The sequence below is a fragment of the Oxyura jamaicensis genome, chromosome 3 (genome assembly GCF_011077185.1).
Source record: "Oxyura jamaicensis isolate SHBP4307 breed ruddy duck chromosome 3, BPBGC_Ojam_1.0, whole genome shotgun sequence".
Classification (NCBI taxonomy): domain Eukaryota; kingdom Metazoa; phylum Chordata; class Aves; order Anseriformes; family Anatidae; genus Oxyura; species Oxyura jamaicensis.
In genome coordinates, this window is record NC_048895.1 from 97,265,517 (window position 1) to 97,281,307 (window position 15,791).

Here is a 15,791-nt window from a genome sequence, read left to right on the forward strand (position 1 = left end):
CACTGTGCTAGCACAGCTACGTGACTTTTGGAAAAGAGCCGCTTCATGCTTGGCCACTGCAGAGCACTGGCAGAGGGTCAAATGAAAAACTATTGGTTTACCATACCCTTAGAGGTCTTGTTAATAAATCTTATTGGACTGGCTCAAAGTGAGCACTTTCCCCAACATGAGATAAATAGAAATCTCAATCGAATTTGTTTGAATTTGTTTTGTGTTTGTTCAGCGTGAGATCCAAATCATATGTTAATACTCTAAGATTATCTGGGCATATCTCATCTAATTAACTCCTTGATATTGAAGAAGTGTAAGTAACACCTTGATCTCTTTTGTCTCCTGAAAAATTAACACGCTTTAGCCTAACTAGTTATAATACTTATGCACAGGTATCAGGATGGATTTAGTGGTCTGTGATTTCCATTATCACTAGACACCTAGGCACTCTTTTTGGTGTTTAATTTAGTTATGTCTGTAATTACACAATCTTCACTATTTTAGCAGAATACTGTCATGACTTAATTATTAAATGCAAGTAAAGCTGACGACAAGACAGGACATTCTGCTGCTATAGTTTTGTGTGAAAAGAGTATGTCTCAAGTCTGTCAAACAAAGCAGAAAATGAGAAATGGTTCTTCTAGTGATATCTGTGAGTTGCACAGTGGCATGTTCACTCTGTGAGTCTCCAAGTGAAGATCTATTTAAGTCAAATCTGCATTTCCAGGCTTTTATTCTTCACAGCTACCTATAGTATTCTTCTGCATCCCTTTGTGACAAAGATTCAAAGATATTTCTGTCTGCAAACCAATGGGCCATTTGATGGAGCTGTGCACAGCTACACCTGCAATATAATGCAGGAATATAATTCACCAATGTTCTAATTCAGGACATTTTCCATATAGAAAAAAAAAAGATGATTTCTCTTTCACGTATTTCTGTAGTACGTTAGTGTAAGGCTCTGTTGTCAGGATTGGTCACGATCATTATGTTAGAACTGTTGTATTTCATAGTAAGATTCTGACACACCATGATAGTACTATCTAGTATCATAAAATACTTATGTAAAAAAAATAATAATGAAAGCAGACTCAATTTTAAAAAAGGAGGGAAAAAAAGATGCACTCATGCTGCTCCTCTCAATGTCTCTCTTGGTGACACATGCATATTTGACAGCAATCATGAGGATCAGATTTATATGTTAAGCAGTACATTATTCCATGAGCATCCCTGCTCAAACTCAAACCAAACCGGACTACTCAGAATAAGAGTCTCCTCATCTGGGATGAAAATGGCAAAATCTGCACTTACAGAGTTCTGATTTCTTAAACAGATTTCACTTGGTCTGTTGCTGTATTTGAGTACAAATAGCCCTGACAGACTGTACTGAGATCTGGTCTACACTGCAAACAAATGTCATGATGAACTTCTAATTTTTCTTAATCATTTGTTCTACCAAGATTCTTACAGTACACCTAATGCCCACAATGCAGAAACATTTGGAAAACCTCAGAAAAACCTTCTGTCCCATTATTTTTAAAGACTACTGTTTTAAAGGGCAACTGAAGGACGAATATTATATTATGCAGTAGACAAATTAGAAGCTAATTATATAAGAAAGACCAATAACTTTGTAATGACAAACAAACATCACAAGTTTTGTTTTGAAAACTCATAGGAAAAAGAAAATTATGCTTTAGTTTTTACAACCTGTTCATTTCAAGGAAATTCAAGTGAGAATTTTGAGTACAGGAAGCATCTGCATGTTTGCAAAATAAGAGATTTGCCTTATCACAAAGAGTGATCATTTATGTTCTTCCTGTCCACAACTTTGACTCAAGAAACACAGAAATTAACATGATCACTTAGCATAAAATTCTCCTTTCTTGTATTTCTGCTGAAAAATTCTCAACTCATTTTTTTTGAATTTTTAAGTCATTATAGGTGCAAGAATCTAAAGTTTTCAATTAACTTAGTGGTCAGTTTTTAAAGTTAATTTCCACACAGCATAAAAAAATGGATGTGTACAGTAAAATTAAGAGAATAAACATAATTGCATTATCCTCTGTTCTTGATTCTCTACTGAAAATGATGCTCTTACAGTTCAAAACCAGTTTCCTATACATTTCTAGTAAAAGAACTTGAAAGTGTCTTATAATTTTTGAATCTTAGCTTTTGTTAGCCATTAAAGGGTGTTTTTTACTCTTTCTTACAGAATCGCATGCCAGTTTGAATAAATATATTCAATTTTCATTGGAACTTGATATTTTGTATCATTGCTTTTACCCCCCTAGTTGGTTTAAAATTAAAGATACTACAGTTAACAGCTAGTTAAAGCAGGTTTTCAACTTCAATTTCAGATAAATGTAGAAGAGAGATATTACATGTGCTAATTTTAAAATTAAAAAAAGCAACTATCAACACAATTTTGATATAACAAAATGCTGTAAGAATCGCACCAATTAAATTTTAATCCCCCCAAATAAACTGAATGAACTCAATTTAAAACATGACATTAACATAATCTAATCTAACTGTCCACGTTACCTGGAAATGCATGCCCTGTTAGAGAATCCAAATCTGAAATTAAAACAATGAAAAAATAATCTTTAATTTAATATTAAAAAAACAAATCCACAATCAAATCTGGCACCAAATATCACATTATCACCATCAAATTTGGATCAAATATATAAAAAATAGCACAGTCATAATTAGAATATGGATTTTTCCCTCTCCATAGTTTAGTACAGATGTAAAATAGGAGGTAACACTGAAAATCTTCAACGTTATGAGAAGCTAATTTACTTTATTATAAGACAGACAATGATTTTTGACAATTTTACACTTTTTAAATGAGCCTGTGCTTTCAGAAGCTTATATCATGAGTATAAACACTTGTTCTAAGGTTGTACTTATGAGCAATAATTAGAAATCTGCTGAAAGCTCTTTAAATCACACATTTTGAAAGGAAGATTTTCTTTCTTGACTGTAACAAATAACAGACCTCATTTTGTCTATCCTACAGCTCATTCTTACAGACTTTTTCCAAAAACTACCCATTTTAAAGACAGGAGTGTAAAAGAAAAAAAGAACTGGAGGTACTCCTGCTGACCCCAAAAAGCATAAAAACCTCACTAGTTGACCTCACCTGAAGAGGGAGCAGGCAGGCACACCAGTAACACCAGTACAGCTCCCCCCCAGCTCACACTGGGACCAGAACTGCAGTGCACTGCCCCACCTCTGGACATCCCATGTTCTTAACAGAGACATATTTAGTAACTTTGAGGAGTTATATTCAGAGATTCACTTTTAAATCTATAGCCAGAACTAAAAGAGTTGTTAGCTCTAATAAGGTACAGTCATAATATCAGCTAGGATTGCTATTTCATAACGAAGGTGTAAGACTAATTCTTAGACACACACATCCAAAGAAACTTTGTTAGGTGGTATACTTACATGGAAACCAAGGTCTGGAGCCAGGAGCAGTCCACCAATAACCAATTGGCTTATCAAGACAGGATAAAGCCTGTGTAACCTTCAGACTCTGCTCCTTCCCATCTCACAAGTGGGATGGGAGAGGGATGCAGTTGCAAGGTTCTCTTGGTAGAGCACAACAGACAGATGGTATCTTCCCAATCTAACCTAGATGTGTATACATGAGCTCACTTGACTTTTGTAGGAATTGAGTGTGTGTACAAGCACTGCCTGGGAAAAAAAAAAAAAAAAAAAGTAGCTGGGCAACCTATGCATTTTATTAGAAATTTCTTGTACCATTTTAAAATTGTCATGGTTTGGCTGGAGTAGAGTTAATTTTCTTCATAGCAGTTTGTATGATGCTATGTTTGGGATTTTGATGAAAATAGTTACTTTAGTTGTTACTGAGCAGTGCTCACACAAAGCCAAGGACTTTTCTACTCCTCGTGCTGCCCTGCCAGCGAGAAATCTGGGGGTGTGCCAGGAGCTGGGAGGGGACACAGCCAGGACAGCTGGCCCAGGCTGGCCAAAGGGATGTCCCACACTGCGTGGCGTTATGCTCAGCAATAACATCTGGGGGAAAAAAAGGAGGAAGGGGGTGGCTGTTGAGAGAGATGGTGTTTGTCTTTCCACAAAACCTTTCTGTGTGATGAGCCCTGCTTTCCTGGGAGTGGCTGACACCTGCCTGTTGATGGGAAGCAGCAAATTAATTCCTTGTTTGGCTTTGCTTGTGCGTGTGACTTTTGTTTTCCCTAGTAAACTGTCTTTGTCTCAACCCATGAGTTCTCGCACTTTTACCTTTCCAGTTCTCTCCCTCATCACACATTGCTCTGCAGGAGAGTGAGTGAGCAGCTGTGTGGTACTGAGCTGTCTGCCAGCATGAAACCAGAATATAAACTAAACCTTCTTAAAAAAAATAATAAAATTTCTGGTTGGAACAATCAACAGAATCAAGATTCTTGGTTATTGGTTGATTCCACAGAAATCCTAAATTTCTTGTAATACAGTTACTGATTTTGAATATCAGTGAGAAAGTATTTACCAGTGAATCATTTGAGGCAGAAGGGAAGTGTACTTGGCTTTAATAATTTATAAGTGTTCAAATGAGATAAATTTCCTGAGGGCCAAGAACATGTTCAATGTTGTAACTGAACTTGGGGAAAACCAACCCAAAATGTGATAAATATACTTTCCAAAAACCAAGATAGTGAACACAATTCAGTATCTAACACTCAAGCATGTGGGGTCACAAACTTTATCATGTCAAACTGTATCCTAACCTAAGCTGAAAGAAGAACAAATCTCAGCACTTTTCCTTCCAGAGCCTGAGATAAAATAAAGTTGTGGCTTCATAAAAACACAGATTATGCTTAAACGGAGTAAATGGAGCTATGAGGTGACTGCTGTCTATAAGCTGAGACTGGATGTGGCCATCACAAAAATCTGAATCATACCAAACAACCTTGTAATACTTGGATTGCCAAACTGCTGTCACCATGCACATACTGTGGCTGCACATCCTGCCATGGCATTAATGTATTTGAGAACATCTGTTCTATATCATTTTACTCATGCAAGTCTTTCAGTGTAAAATGTTAAAAATCTAGGAAAACAAATATGGAAAAAAAAAACAAAAAAACCTCTAGCTATAGCTGTAGAGCAAAATCTACTCAGACACTAGGACTTAGAAGCAAAACAAAAGCAATAAAAAGTGGGATTTATTTATTAAAAGTGAATGAAAATATTGAGACTTGCAGAAGAAATCACTACAAAAATATCATTCTGAAAATAATGCAGATGACTTAATGTAAATTGTTTAAGCACTTGCCCCAGTATAAAACAGCACTCCTGTGTAATACCACATATCAGGCTAAAGATATAAATTGTGGATGTGTTTGATTTCTTACAAGTCAACAAAAACAAGGTGAAAACGAGGTAGTTTTTAACCGAAGCACATGCCCTATGTGAACTGTTAAATAAAATCAGACCTACTTTACTAGCTGAAACCAAGTTTATGGGATATTGAACTCAAAAATCACAGTCCACACAGCCCATTTCCATCACTGCATTTCACTAAGAGTGATATGAGCTGACACAGCATAGGCAGGCCACGTAAAGTTTCCCATAGAAAGACAAATACAGTGTGCAGCATTTCCCTGCTAGACTTCAGTGTATGCAATTACTGCAGTTACAATGGAATCAAACCTTTGCTGTGACTGAAACAATTGGGGCATTCAGTCTCTGCCATAAGATTTCTTCTATACTCAAAGAATGGGAGAAAAATCAACATTTCCTGTAATTGTTTTGAAGGCTTTGCAGTTTCTTGAGCTGATTTTCAATTAAGTCTGGTCAGGTGGAATGCAATTTTCCTCTATTCCATTTATCTAATGAATTGCCCTGATTTTGCATCATCCAATTTTATTTTCATACGTAAGATTTTCTAAGCAAAGAGCAGGAATATGATATGGAAATGGAGAACGTGCAAATGAAACATTTCCATCCCCTTTTTAGGGAAAAATAGCTACCATGTCCACAGTAGCAATTAGCAATGAATTGCATTCATGCAATCCATACCTGATTCGTACTATAAATCATTTATATAAGCAGAAAAAGTAGTGATTTGAAGACAAAGCTGACTTCCAGTTATATTATATAGCATGGTTTTTAAAAAGGGAAAGAGGATGTACTTCTCAGCAGGCTGTATCTTTGGTATGCCACAGTGATTTCATTAGCTCAGGGCAACAGACATTGGAGATGGTACAAGCTTTTCATGCCAATAAGCTAATTGTTTTTTCTTAGCACTGATTAGCAAAGATGAAGTCCTGTCTATGTTTTCCCTCCAGGGCCCTGTTCCTCCTATTTAAAAACATACACTGCACAATCATCCAGTACACAACCTTTGACTTCCACTTGCATTGTGCCCTTAGTGCTCTGCTTACAGCAAAATATCAAAGCACAGTGTAGCTACCCTCTGCGGCAACAGTACCGCTGACAGGCATCAGGAGAGCATGAACACCAAACAACTGGGATGGACAGTTTTTAAGTTACAAGGGATAACATATTTAAGGTACAGAGCACATTCAAGTCACTTAGCATCAAAGGCTCTCCATGGGATTGTCAGGGAGACGATGAAATACCAAACTACATCTGGGAACTGGTACCTGCTTATAAAGATTAGGAGAAGCTCTAAACTAACACTCAAAAATAAAACCTTTCTTCTTGCTTCTAAGTGTTTCAGATATATTTCCAGCAGGAACTGAATGGCTCTGCTTTGCTAAACTTCCACAGTTGGACTCAACCTTATTTCACCAGAAACCCATAACTGGGCAGCAGAACTTGGGAACCATGGTGGAAGTGCAGAACACACAGACCATGAATTCTCCAAATCTTGCATCTTCTTTAAACCAGAAGAGAGGTGTGAAGTCCAGCCCCTCATAAAATTGAGGATATGAAGGAGAAGAAATAAACAGGCTGATCACAAAGAAGAAAGTAGAGAGTTGACATACAGCTGTGGTGGCTAAAGATGTGAGATGGTTTGCACTTATCACAAGTTGCAACTGTAGCTCTGACAATTAGCTTGGTGAAAAACATATAATTCCTCGTGTTGAATCGGGTTGTCAGTTTGGAAGTGTCCAGGTTTAATTTGTCATTACTGAAAACTAAAGCCAGTGGCTAAACTAGAAGTAGATAAGCAGTTCTTTGCATTAGCCTCTAGAGGGGGAAACTTCCCTTCCACTTCAGGAATTATGTGCATTATTCACTACAAAGTTGTTCATGAAGGTAAAGCAATTCTTATCCGGTCTCCTTGCCCAGACTAGGATCTGCACTGCTTACATTAGCTGGCCACTGTACCCGCAAGCCTACTGCAGTAAGACTGTTTTCAGCTCTTTCTTATTTTCATTGATACGTTATTGCATTTGTTTGCCTTCAATCTTGTTAACAATACAATTATCAGTTTAATGTGAACATAACCTTTTCTATGTTTATTTCCCTGAAAATGAGAAAAGGAATGAACTTAAAGATTGCACTCAAGAATTCATAATCGTACAGTCACCATTTTACAACACCACTGCTCACTTGCATTGCTTGCTGGAACTGTTTTTTACTGTTGGAGATAATTCAAAGAAAAATACAGGGAAACAGATGAACACATTGTTATGAAGATATAATATAGCATTAAAACACACACACACACAAAAGTATTTATCTGATTCAACCTTTACTCTATTGATTAAAATTTGCATCATACTGAGACAGGTAGACCACACCTACAACATTAACCAGTGTTTAATTTTGCCTGCTTTCTTTTCCATATCATTAAGAGTGAGGTTCTAATTTACATTTCTTCAGTAGAGGTGTCTACATGTCAGCAAAGTATCTGACATGAAGAAATAGTTGAGATGCAGTTGATTCATTACATTGAAAGCTAGAAATCAGATTTGGTCAGTGGAACAGTTAGATCACTTTTGTTCATTGGTAAGAACTCTAATATTTCTAAATAGTGGGAGTTCAGACATCTACTTGCATAACTGTAAGTATCTGGAGCTGGATCTCAACATAAGAATATCTTTAAGCATGGATTTCTAATCTGAGACAGACATGAGAACAATATGTGAATAATTTGGGCATAGAATTCTATCTGATCTGCTGTTGGTAAATCTGATAGCTGCAGATCTTTGAAATACCTAGTTAAAAATCCCGAACTATATAAAAAAAAAAAAACACCTGTTCTGTCAGAGAACTTGGAGAATATTTTCTCCAAGTTCTTAAAATCATGGGATAATTATATAGGATGATGCTTGTAGTCTTAAATTTTATCTTCTAGTTTAATATTGCAGCAAGAACTTCAACAATGGGCACAAACTGAAACACAGCAGATTCTGTCTAAGTATCAGGAACTTTCACTGTACTGGTGACAGAGCCCTGACACAGGTTTGTCCAGAGTGGCTGTGGAGTCTCCTCCTTGGAGATCTTCAAAAGCCACCTGAACATGGATATGGGAACCCTGCTCTGGGTGGCTCTGCTTGAGCAGGGCTTTGACCAAGTGGCCTTCATAGGTCCCTTCCAAACTCAGTGATTCTGTGAAATAATACAAATTTTGAAAGATCCCAAGAAATGAATGTCTATGTTGTTGTAAATTCCTTTTTCCTGATGGGGGTTGAACTGAGAGACAGATCACAGCCAATATTTATTAGAAGAGCTTTTAGTAAAGCAGCTTTTATTAACAGAACCCACCTGCTATCATGAATAGCAGGTAACCCTCCACACCGCCTATGCATGTCTTCACTCAGGCAGTTCACCCTTGCAATGGCACACCCACAGTTACCCACTGGCACATGGCTGGGAGGCCAACCGCAGCTGTTTGTGCCAAGGTGCAGCATCATACTAACTTCCTGGTAACTTCCATACACCTAGGCATCTACAAAAACCACTCACACAAGCTCACACAGAAGGCACTTCTATGGCAATGCAGCCTCTCCCCTCCTGTGCAATATGCTTTAGCAGAAGCAGAGACTGGCAGAGCTAAAATCCTGTTATTCCAGATGCTAACCTATCCAAATATAAGAGTTGTGAAAAATCACAAGAGCTGGTAATACTACCAAAGGCAAAATATCTCTAAAATATTCTATTCAAAACAACATGATAAATGGAGAAAAATACACTTCCAGAATTGCTATAGCACCCTATTAAAACAAAATGCTCACTTAAAATACAGTTAACTTTTTGGCATCCTCTTCCATTGGATAGCAAGTATTAATTAAATGTATTGTCCTTAGTTTCCTTAGAATAAATTGATTTCTGTGATCTTGGAACAGTATTTATTATTTTGTCTTAAAATGCCACCACCTTTTGTAAGGAATAAAAGTTCATATCACTTTCAGAAAAGATTACATCCAAAAATATTTGGAATAGTGGACAGAGTTGATCGTAAATGTATCTTAAGTCTAATTTGACTTGACTGAGCCCCTTCAGTAGGGTCATAGTGGGTAACATAATTTGGAGGGAAAAAAAAAAAGGTTATACTGAACCTAGTGAGCTGAACTAACTTGTGGTCTGTTTCTCTTTCTCCACAACTTCTGTTTTCCTCATTTCTTTACCTTGTTTCACTTTCAAAAAACTAAGAAACAACCCCCAGTAACAAAAAACATTTCCTTATATTCTGAAAGCCATCATTAATCCATTTTCTCCTTTCGCTCATCTTAAGCAAGCTGCCTGCTTCATGCTTCCCAGTATAATCATGGCCTCAGGACCGCTTTATCCAAACTCAATACAGGGTTTTAAAATAACATCTTAAAATATGTTGTAGAACCTACAGCTGCATACAACCATCTCCAGATCTGAACATTAATACTTTCCAAAGTAGCTCTCACCAGGAAACCCAGAGTACATTAGAGCAGAAATCCCAGCCCTGCTTTCCTGCTGTGCTGTGTGCTGTGGTAGCAGCACCCACTCCGCTCGACTGCGGAGCGGTTTAATTTAGGTAGCATTCAGTAGCATTTAGATAGCAGCGATGGAGGACATGTATCACCCGTGGTAAGTGTACTGTAATTTGGAACCCCCCCGCAGTTCCCCATGGATGCCCTGTGTCAAGCCAGAGAACTACAAGAGGTGTGCTATCCTCACCACTTGTAATAAACCCAGTGCCTTGAGGAAGGCACGCTTTGACTGCCAGTGCTACAGCTCCTAAAGTCTGCTCCAGCCCACAGTGTAAATTTGTGAACTAAACACACACAAAGGTTCTCAGAAACATCAATAAAAATAATATTTGCACTTTCCCCTTCCACTTGTGCAGCTGGTATAAGCACAAAAGATGTGAAAGAATTAATTTCTTGAGGTTATTAATTTCTTAGCATGTCTACAAACATTTTTTAAGCTGAGTAAGTAAGACTTCTGAAGTGATGCACAGCTGATCATTGAACAATTAACAACAGACTTTTGAGAAAGGCTTAATTCTAACCAATTTCTTTTAAAGACATTTGTGAAGTAGTTGCGGTCTGGCCAAATCTAAGATCTGAACACATCCAGGGTCTGTGGTGATGTGGTTATGTGTTACAGCACTATTCTTGAGCTAATAACCTAAGCCTGAACTTCAGGTCTGAGCTGATTTCTATCTCACTGCCTGAAAGGGCAAGTATAACCCTTCTGTATTTGTCTAAAAAAGACCACACAGGCCTTTGTGTTGTATCCCACAATGCCATTTCCAAATTAAGGAGGCTGCTAACAGACAGCCGTGGGCTACTTATACTCGTTTAACCTTTGATAAATTGTTACTTGTAGGTGGAGTTTCAGTATCTGACAAGAAATGGCTGGTAGAGTTTTGAGTCTAGTTGAATCTGACCTGTGCATTCAATCACACTCTATTCCCATATGAAAAGGTTTTTTTTTTTGTTTTTTTTTTTGCATTAACTAGGAATATATGCATTCCATGACCAAGCAGTGACACTATACACATCATGATATGGGGATATTTTGACCTTCAGAAATATCAAGCTATCAAGTTTTCCACACCAGAAAACCATACAACAGATTAAGTAAAAAATGTTAAATAAAAAAAAAAAAAAAAAAAAGAAATTAACTCATCTGTTCATATAAATACTGAGAGGTTTATAAAATCTTGTGATGAAATTCTGGAGGCAGGCACAATACAATAATAATAATAATAAAAATGTTTCCTGAGAAGTAAACTGGAAAATAATATATCTGCTCAGTTTTATTTCAGACCCTTTCTAAATCTGCTTTCTGCATGAGAAAGGCAAGCAATCCTGTGAAATGCAACTGTTCCACTTCATGCTGCTATTCATGTCAAACACTGACATATCTTTCAGAAGGTGCTTCCTCGTGTTGTCAGATCCTTTCAGTTTATCTTATTTCTTTTTGTTTGTTTAGAAATGCCTCTGACACTTCCTTGTTTTTAGTGACTTTTTTTCCATTGAAAATTTATATAAATTTAAGCTCTTCAATCAGCAACCATTTCTAACCAAAAGATAATCCTCTCATTTTCACCTCAGCATCAACTGCCCTTCTTTTAACTCATGTCTGGTTGCTTTCAACTTTGTGCTCAGCTTGTCCAGGTCTTTCATATATCATTCATTATCTTCTGTTGGCCAAGCCATGGGTATTCTTTCATGTTCATTCTCCTGTCTTTTCTTTTATTAGATTAAACCAAGCACTTGTTATTCTTTCAAGCTTTTGATGCACTGGCTGGTTTCAGAGGGACTAAATAATTATTTTTATAAATTGACATGTAAAGCACCAACTTCAGACTTATATGACACAACTGGCTCAGTGATTTACTAAATATTAGGATAATTCCTGTTATACTGAACAAGCTGAATCTTCAAAGTATGTTGGAATTGCAAAAGTCAGTAGGAAAAAGATCAAGTACTTAAGTACTCAAAGAAAAAAAATAAAAGTACAGGCAATGAAGCATTTCAATGAGGCAAGCCCAGGAGTGTGCCAACAGATAATGTCTTTTCAGAAGGAAAAGTCAAAAGAAATTTGGCACAGTCTATGCATATATTTTTAAGATCTGCAAAACAGGTATATTAGAAAGACCAGTGCTAGATTAGTGCTAGAGTAATGCTTCTACATAAGCCATACAACAAAAAAAAAAGAAAAAAGTTCAATATTAATTTAAAAAAGCCACATTTTTTTCTGAATTTCTACATGTAAGACAAGTCTATCACAAGTTTAAGGGCTGAGGAATTTAAGGACCAAAACTGAAAACATAAGAAATCTGTTGTAAATGGCACAGGAGTTGAAACCGATAATTCAAAAGCTACACTAGTGAAACTACAGAAATGTAAGTAATGCTGTTTAGCATTAATTCTGCTTCCATGTTATTTCAAAGAATAATTGCACAGATCTCTCAGGGCTTTTAAATCATTGAAGCTAAAGTGGATCATTTTGTCATTTAATATTAGTACTCTGTAGGAGGTTTAGAGTTTATGTCAGGTCAATAAATACTTGGAATTCATTTCTTTGAGAAAAACATCCTTTTGGGTTCCAGCTGTATGATGTGCACATGCATGAAGTCAGCTTCCATTGCAAAGTATTTATCTCTCATCTTGATCTTCGTTTAGAAAACTAGCATGCTCTGGCAACTGCTCTGTGCACTCTAGAAATGAAGGAAGTTTTTTCTTAGTATTTTTAAAATAATCACTTGACATAAATGTTAAAAAATCATGCTGCAATAAGATGGTGACTGCTGTTTTGTTTTTACTTTCTCTTTGCTGCTCACTGCTTCGTCAAACTTTGTTTAGTTAAACCTTTTCAAGTTGTGGCAATGTCTGAAGAGCTTGTGTTAAAATTAATTAAATCTTTGAAAATGTTCAGCCACAGTCCTGCTGTTATCAAGTTTTCTCAAGAGTGACATCAATAAGAGCACCAGGTGCAGGTTTTCCTTCTGTCCTATTATATCACAGTATTCAAGATATAGATGGATTGTGGTATAAATTTGTGAAAGACAACTTTGTGGGGGGAAAGTGTTACAGAAACTTTTAATTGTAAAATTGTTATGATTTCACTGAAAAAAATAATAAAAAAGACAATGTATTTTTTCCCTGCTAGGAGCATAAATATCCTAGAAGGAGTTAAGAACCATGTAAAAGCCATGTACCACTAAATTTCAGAACACAAAATAAGCTGCTCAATTTTACTGATTCATTCCATGCAATAAACAGATGTATGAATTAGCCAAGCTGTCAAAGGAAGCAATGGAAATTAGGAGAGTTTATTGATTCCAAGCAATGTATGTGGCATTGCACAAGAAGTACAAGCGTGCCTTGGCTTATTAACACTTGAGACAGCAGTAAAAGCAAACACATTGCAGAGCCCCTTTGGCTTCACACACACTGACCGTGAAGTAGTACATTCATGACACGGTGCATCCAAGCCAATAAGCCATTTCCAGATTAATAGCTGTAGTCCAAAGCCATCTGAACATAGCTACAATGCTTCAGGGCCTGAGTTGACAAGTCCTTATCTTGCCAAGCTGTTGCTTTGTTTGCATATCTTACCCTGAGAGGAAGCCTTTACTGAAATTAAAATAAATAAATAAAAATCATAGGATCTGCCTTCTTAACTGACTTCTTTCCACAACAAGAATGGAGAGATAAAGGGACCATAACCATTTTTAAAAATAAGGCTATAGAAATGGGTCAACAACCTATAACACAAAGCAGCACACAATGAGTGCCATAACAATGTGTTCCTGTCTCATTCACTGAACAATATTCAGCTTCTGAACTGGTGAGTTAAGAAAGTTGTCTGTGTTTCCAGTGATGGATGCCAGAGGTGGATGAGAAAAGACTGCAAGACTCCCTTTGATTTCATAAGGGTAAGAATTGCACTGAATTCACAAAGAAAAAAATAAAACCAGAGTGGATTTCATGGGAAAAAGTTTGTGATAATATAATTAAAATCTCTATGCACAAGGGAACAAAGTTAAGGATGAATTGGCTTTTGCCCATAGGCATTTCCAGATTTGATCGCTTCACTTGGTTGGTTTAGCATTCTTTCAGCTGAGTTTTGTGAGAGTGTATTTTCAACGTTTTCTCATATGGAATATAACCAGAGGAGAAAAATGATTTCAGGCTATAACCCGGGGAAGTCACTGGAATTATTCCAGTCCAGGATATGGATCACCACCAAAAGTAGTTGGTTATTTAAAACCTATAGAAATCAAACAGATGAAATGACTATTTAATAGCAACATGAAATAACTATTTAATAGCAACCTTAATCCTGGGTATGACTCTTCTGATTGTTACTATAAAATGGATGGATTCACAGGTAAAACAAGGCAAAGAGTTCAGTTATCATACCTAAACCCAGGATATATGTCTATGAGATGCACATTAATTTGGGCAATGCAATGCAAGTAGGCAAGCAGTCAAATTGTCATGGGTCCATTTCACTTTGACTAATTCCATTTTGTCCTCAAAAAGCTTTTCCAAGGAAAACGCCACTGCAACTGCTTTGTTGTATGGGACAGACAGCCTTGAAAAATCAGCAGTTTCAAATGAAAGGAAAAAATTTAGAGTATTATAATGTAACTGTATTTGAAGGCCAAGCCTGGTCTGCAGTATGTAACTTGATCTCACCTTCTCTTTCATGTAAAACTACACATGTATGCTATAACACGTTCTGTACTTAACAAAATACCTAAAATAATAATAACGAAAACTTTCTATTTTATTTTTTATTTATTTTTTAACAACTCTGATATGGAAATAGATCTGACTCCACAATGGACTGGATAAACTTCATAAAAGCAATGTCGTCTCATCTGGAGATATTATTAATATGAAATTTCATGTAACATTAATTTTCATATCATGAGTTATAAAGCAAAACCAAACAAAAAAAAAAATCAAAAATCTACAACTCCAGAGGTGTTCCATAAACAAATTCTGGTTTCTCCAAAATGAGCAAGCATCCTCAAAGTTGATTGTTAAAGGATAGCAACACTTGCTTCTATTGGCAATGGTAATTGACTTTGCTAGCAAGTTTTTTTTCATTTTATTTTATAATGGACCTGTCAGGAATTTTGGTTAAAATGTAAAAAGAAATAAAACCAAGGAGAAAAAAAGTCAAAACAACTGCTGATTCTTGTCCTCACTTTAAACTTTGCATTTAACCTGATAGAATTGCGTTCTTTGAGAAGTTATTTGTTAATATAATAAAACCTGTAATTTTTAGTGCTCTTGTTCAAAGAGATTCAATTGTTTTCAGGCACTTATTATCAATGAAATTATTTTCAGGAGAGGGAGCTACATTTTATGTGTCCTACAAATCTTGCAGTGGTTTAGTTGTTAGAAACACTATTGCACTGCTGTAAAGTGGAGAGAATATCCTTCTTTCACATTTCTTAGCTTAATTGTCTTACTGCAACTGAATATGACACACAATGTAAGAAAGATTAATGATGAGAGAAATCTAAAGTCAGCAGCCTCAGGCAAGACAGTTTCTCAGAACTGGCTTTATCATCTCAGAAGAGACACGATTAACCTTAAAAGATTTTGATTTTTTTTCTAAACCTCTTCCTTCTTTTCAGAGGCAGCACTACAAGACTTGTTATTGCACTACAATACTCTGAAGAAAACTTGCAGCTTTCCAATTTTTGGAATGAATTTTAAATTAATTTAAGCAGTATTTCACCCACCCATATTAGGTAGTGTCAAGAATTTGCCAAGGCTTTTTTTCATGGTTATGTTTATTTTTTAACTTTTATTGAGACTATGTCTATCACATCTGAAATTTCTTCACTAGATTCAGCTCTGTACTAAAACAAACGAAATAGGATCTAAGCCTTTAAGATC

General features: G+C 36.3%; 1 protein-coding gene across 16 annotated transcripts in view; it reads right to left on the bottom strand.

Annotated features, from left to right (window-relative positions):
* DLGAP2 (DLG associated protein 2) overlaps positions 1-15,791 on the bottom strand; it is a 325,073-nt gene that overhangs the window by 160,506 nt on the left and 148,776 nt on the right. For 9 of the 16 annotated variants that reach the window (XM_035323317.1, XM_035323319.1, XM_035323316.1 and 6 more), the window contains one exon: positions 2,539-2,571. The exons of the other annotated variants lie outside the window; for them this stretch is intronic. In XM_035323317.1, the coding sequence (XP_035179208.1) occupies positions 2,539-2,571 (33 nt within the window). The remainder of the gene's footprint in view (positions 1-2,538; positions 2,572-15,791) is intronic. 16 annotated transcript variants of the gene reach the window in all.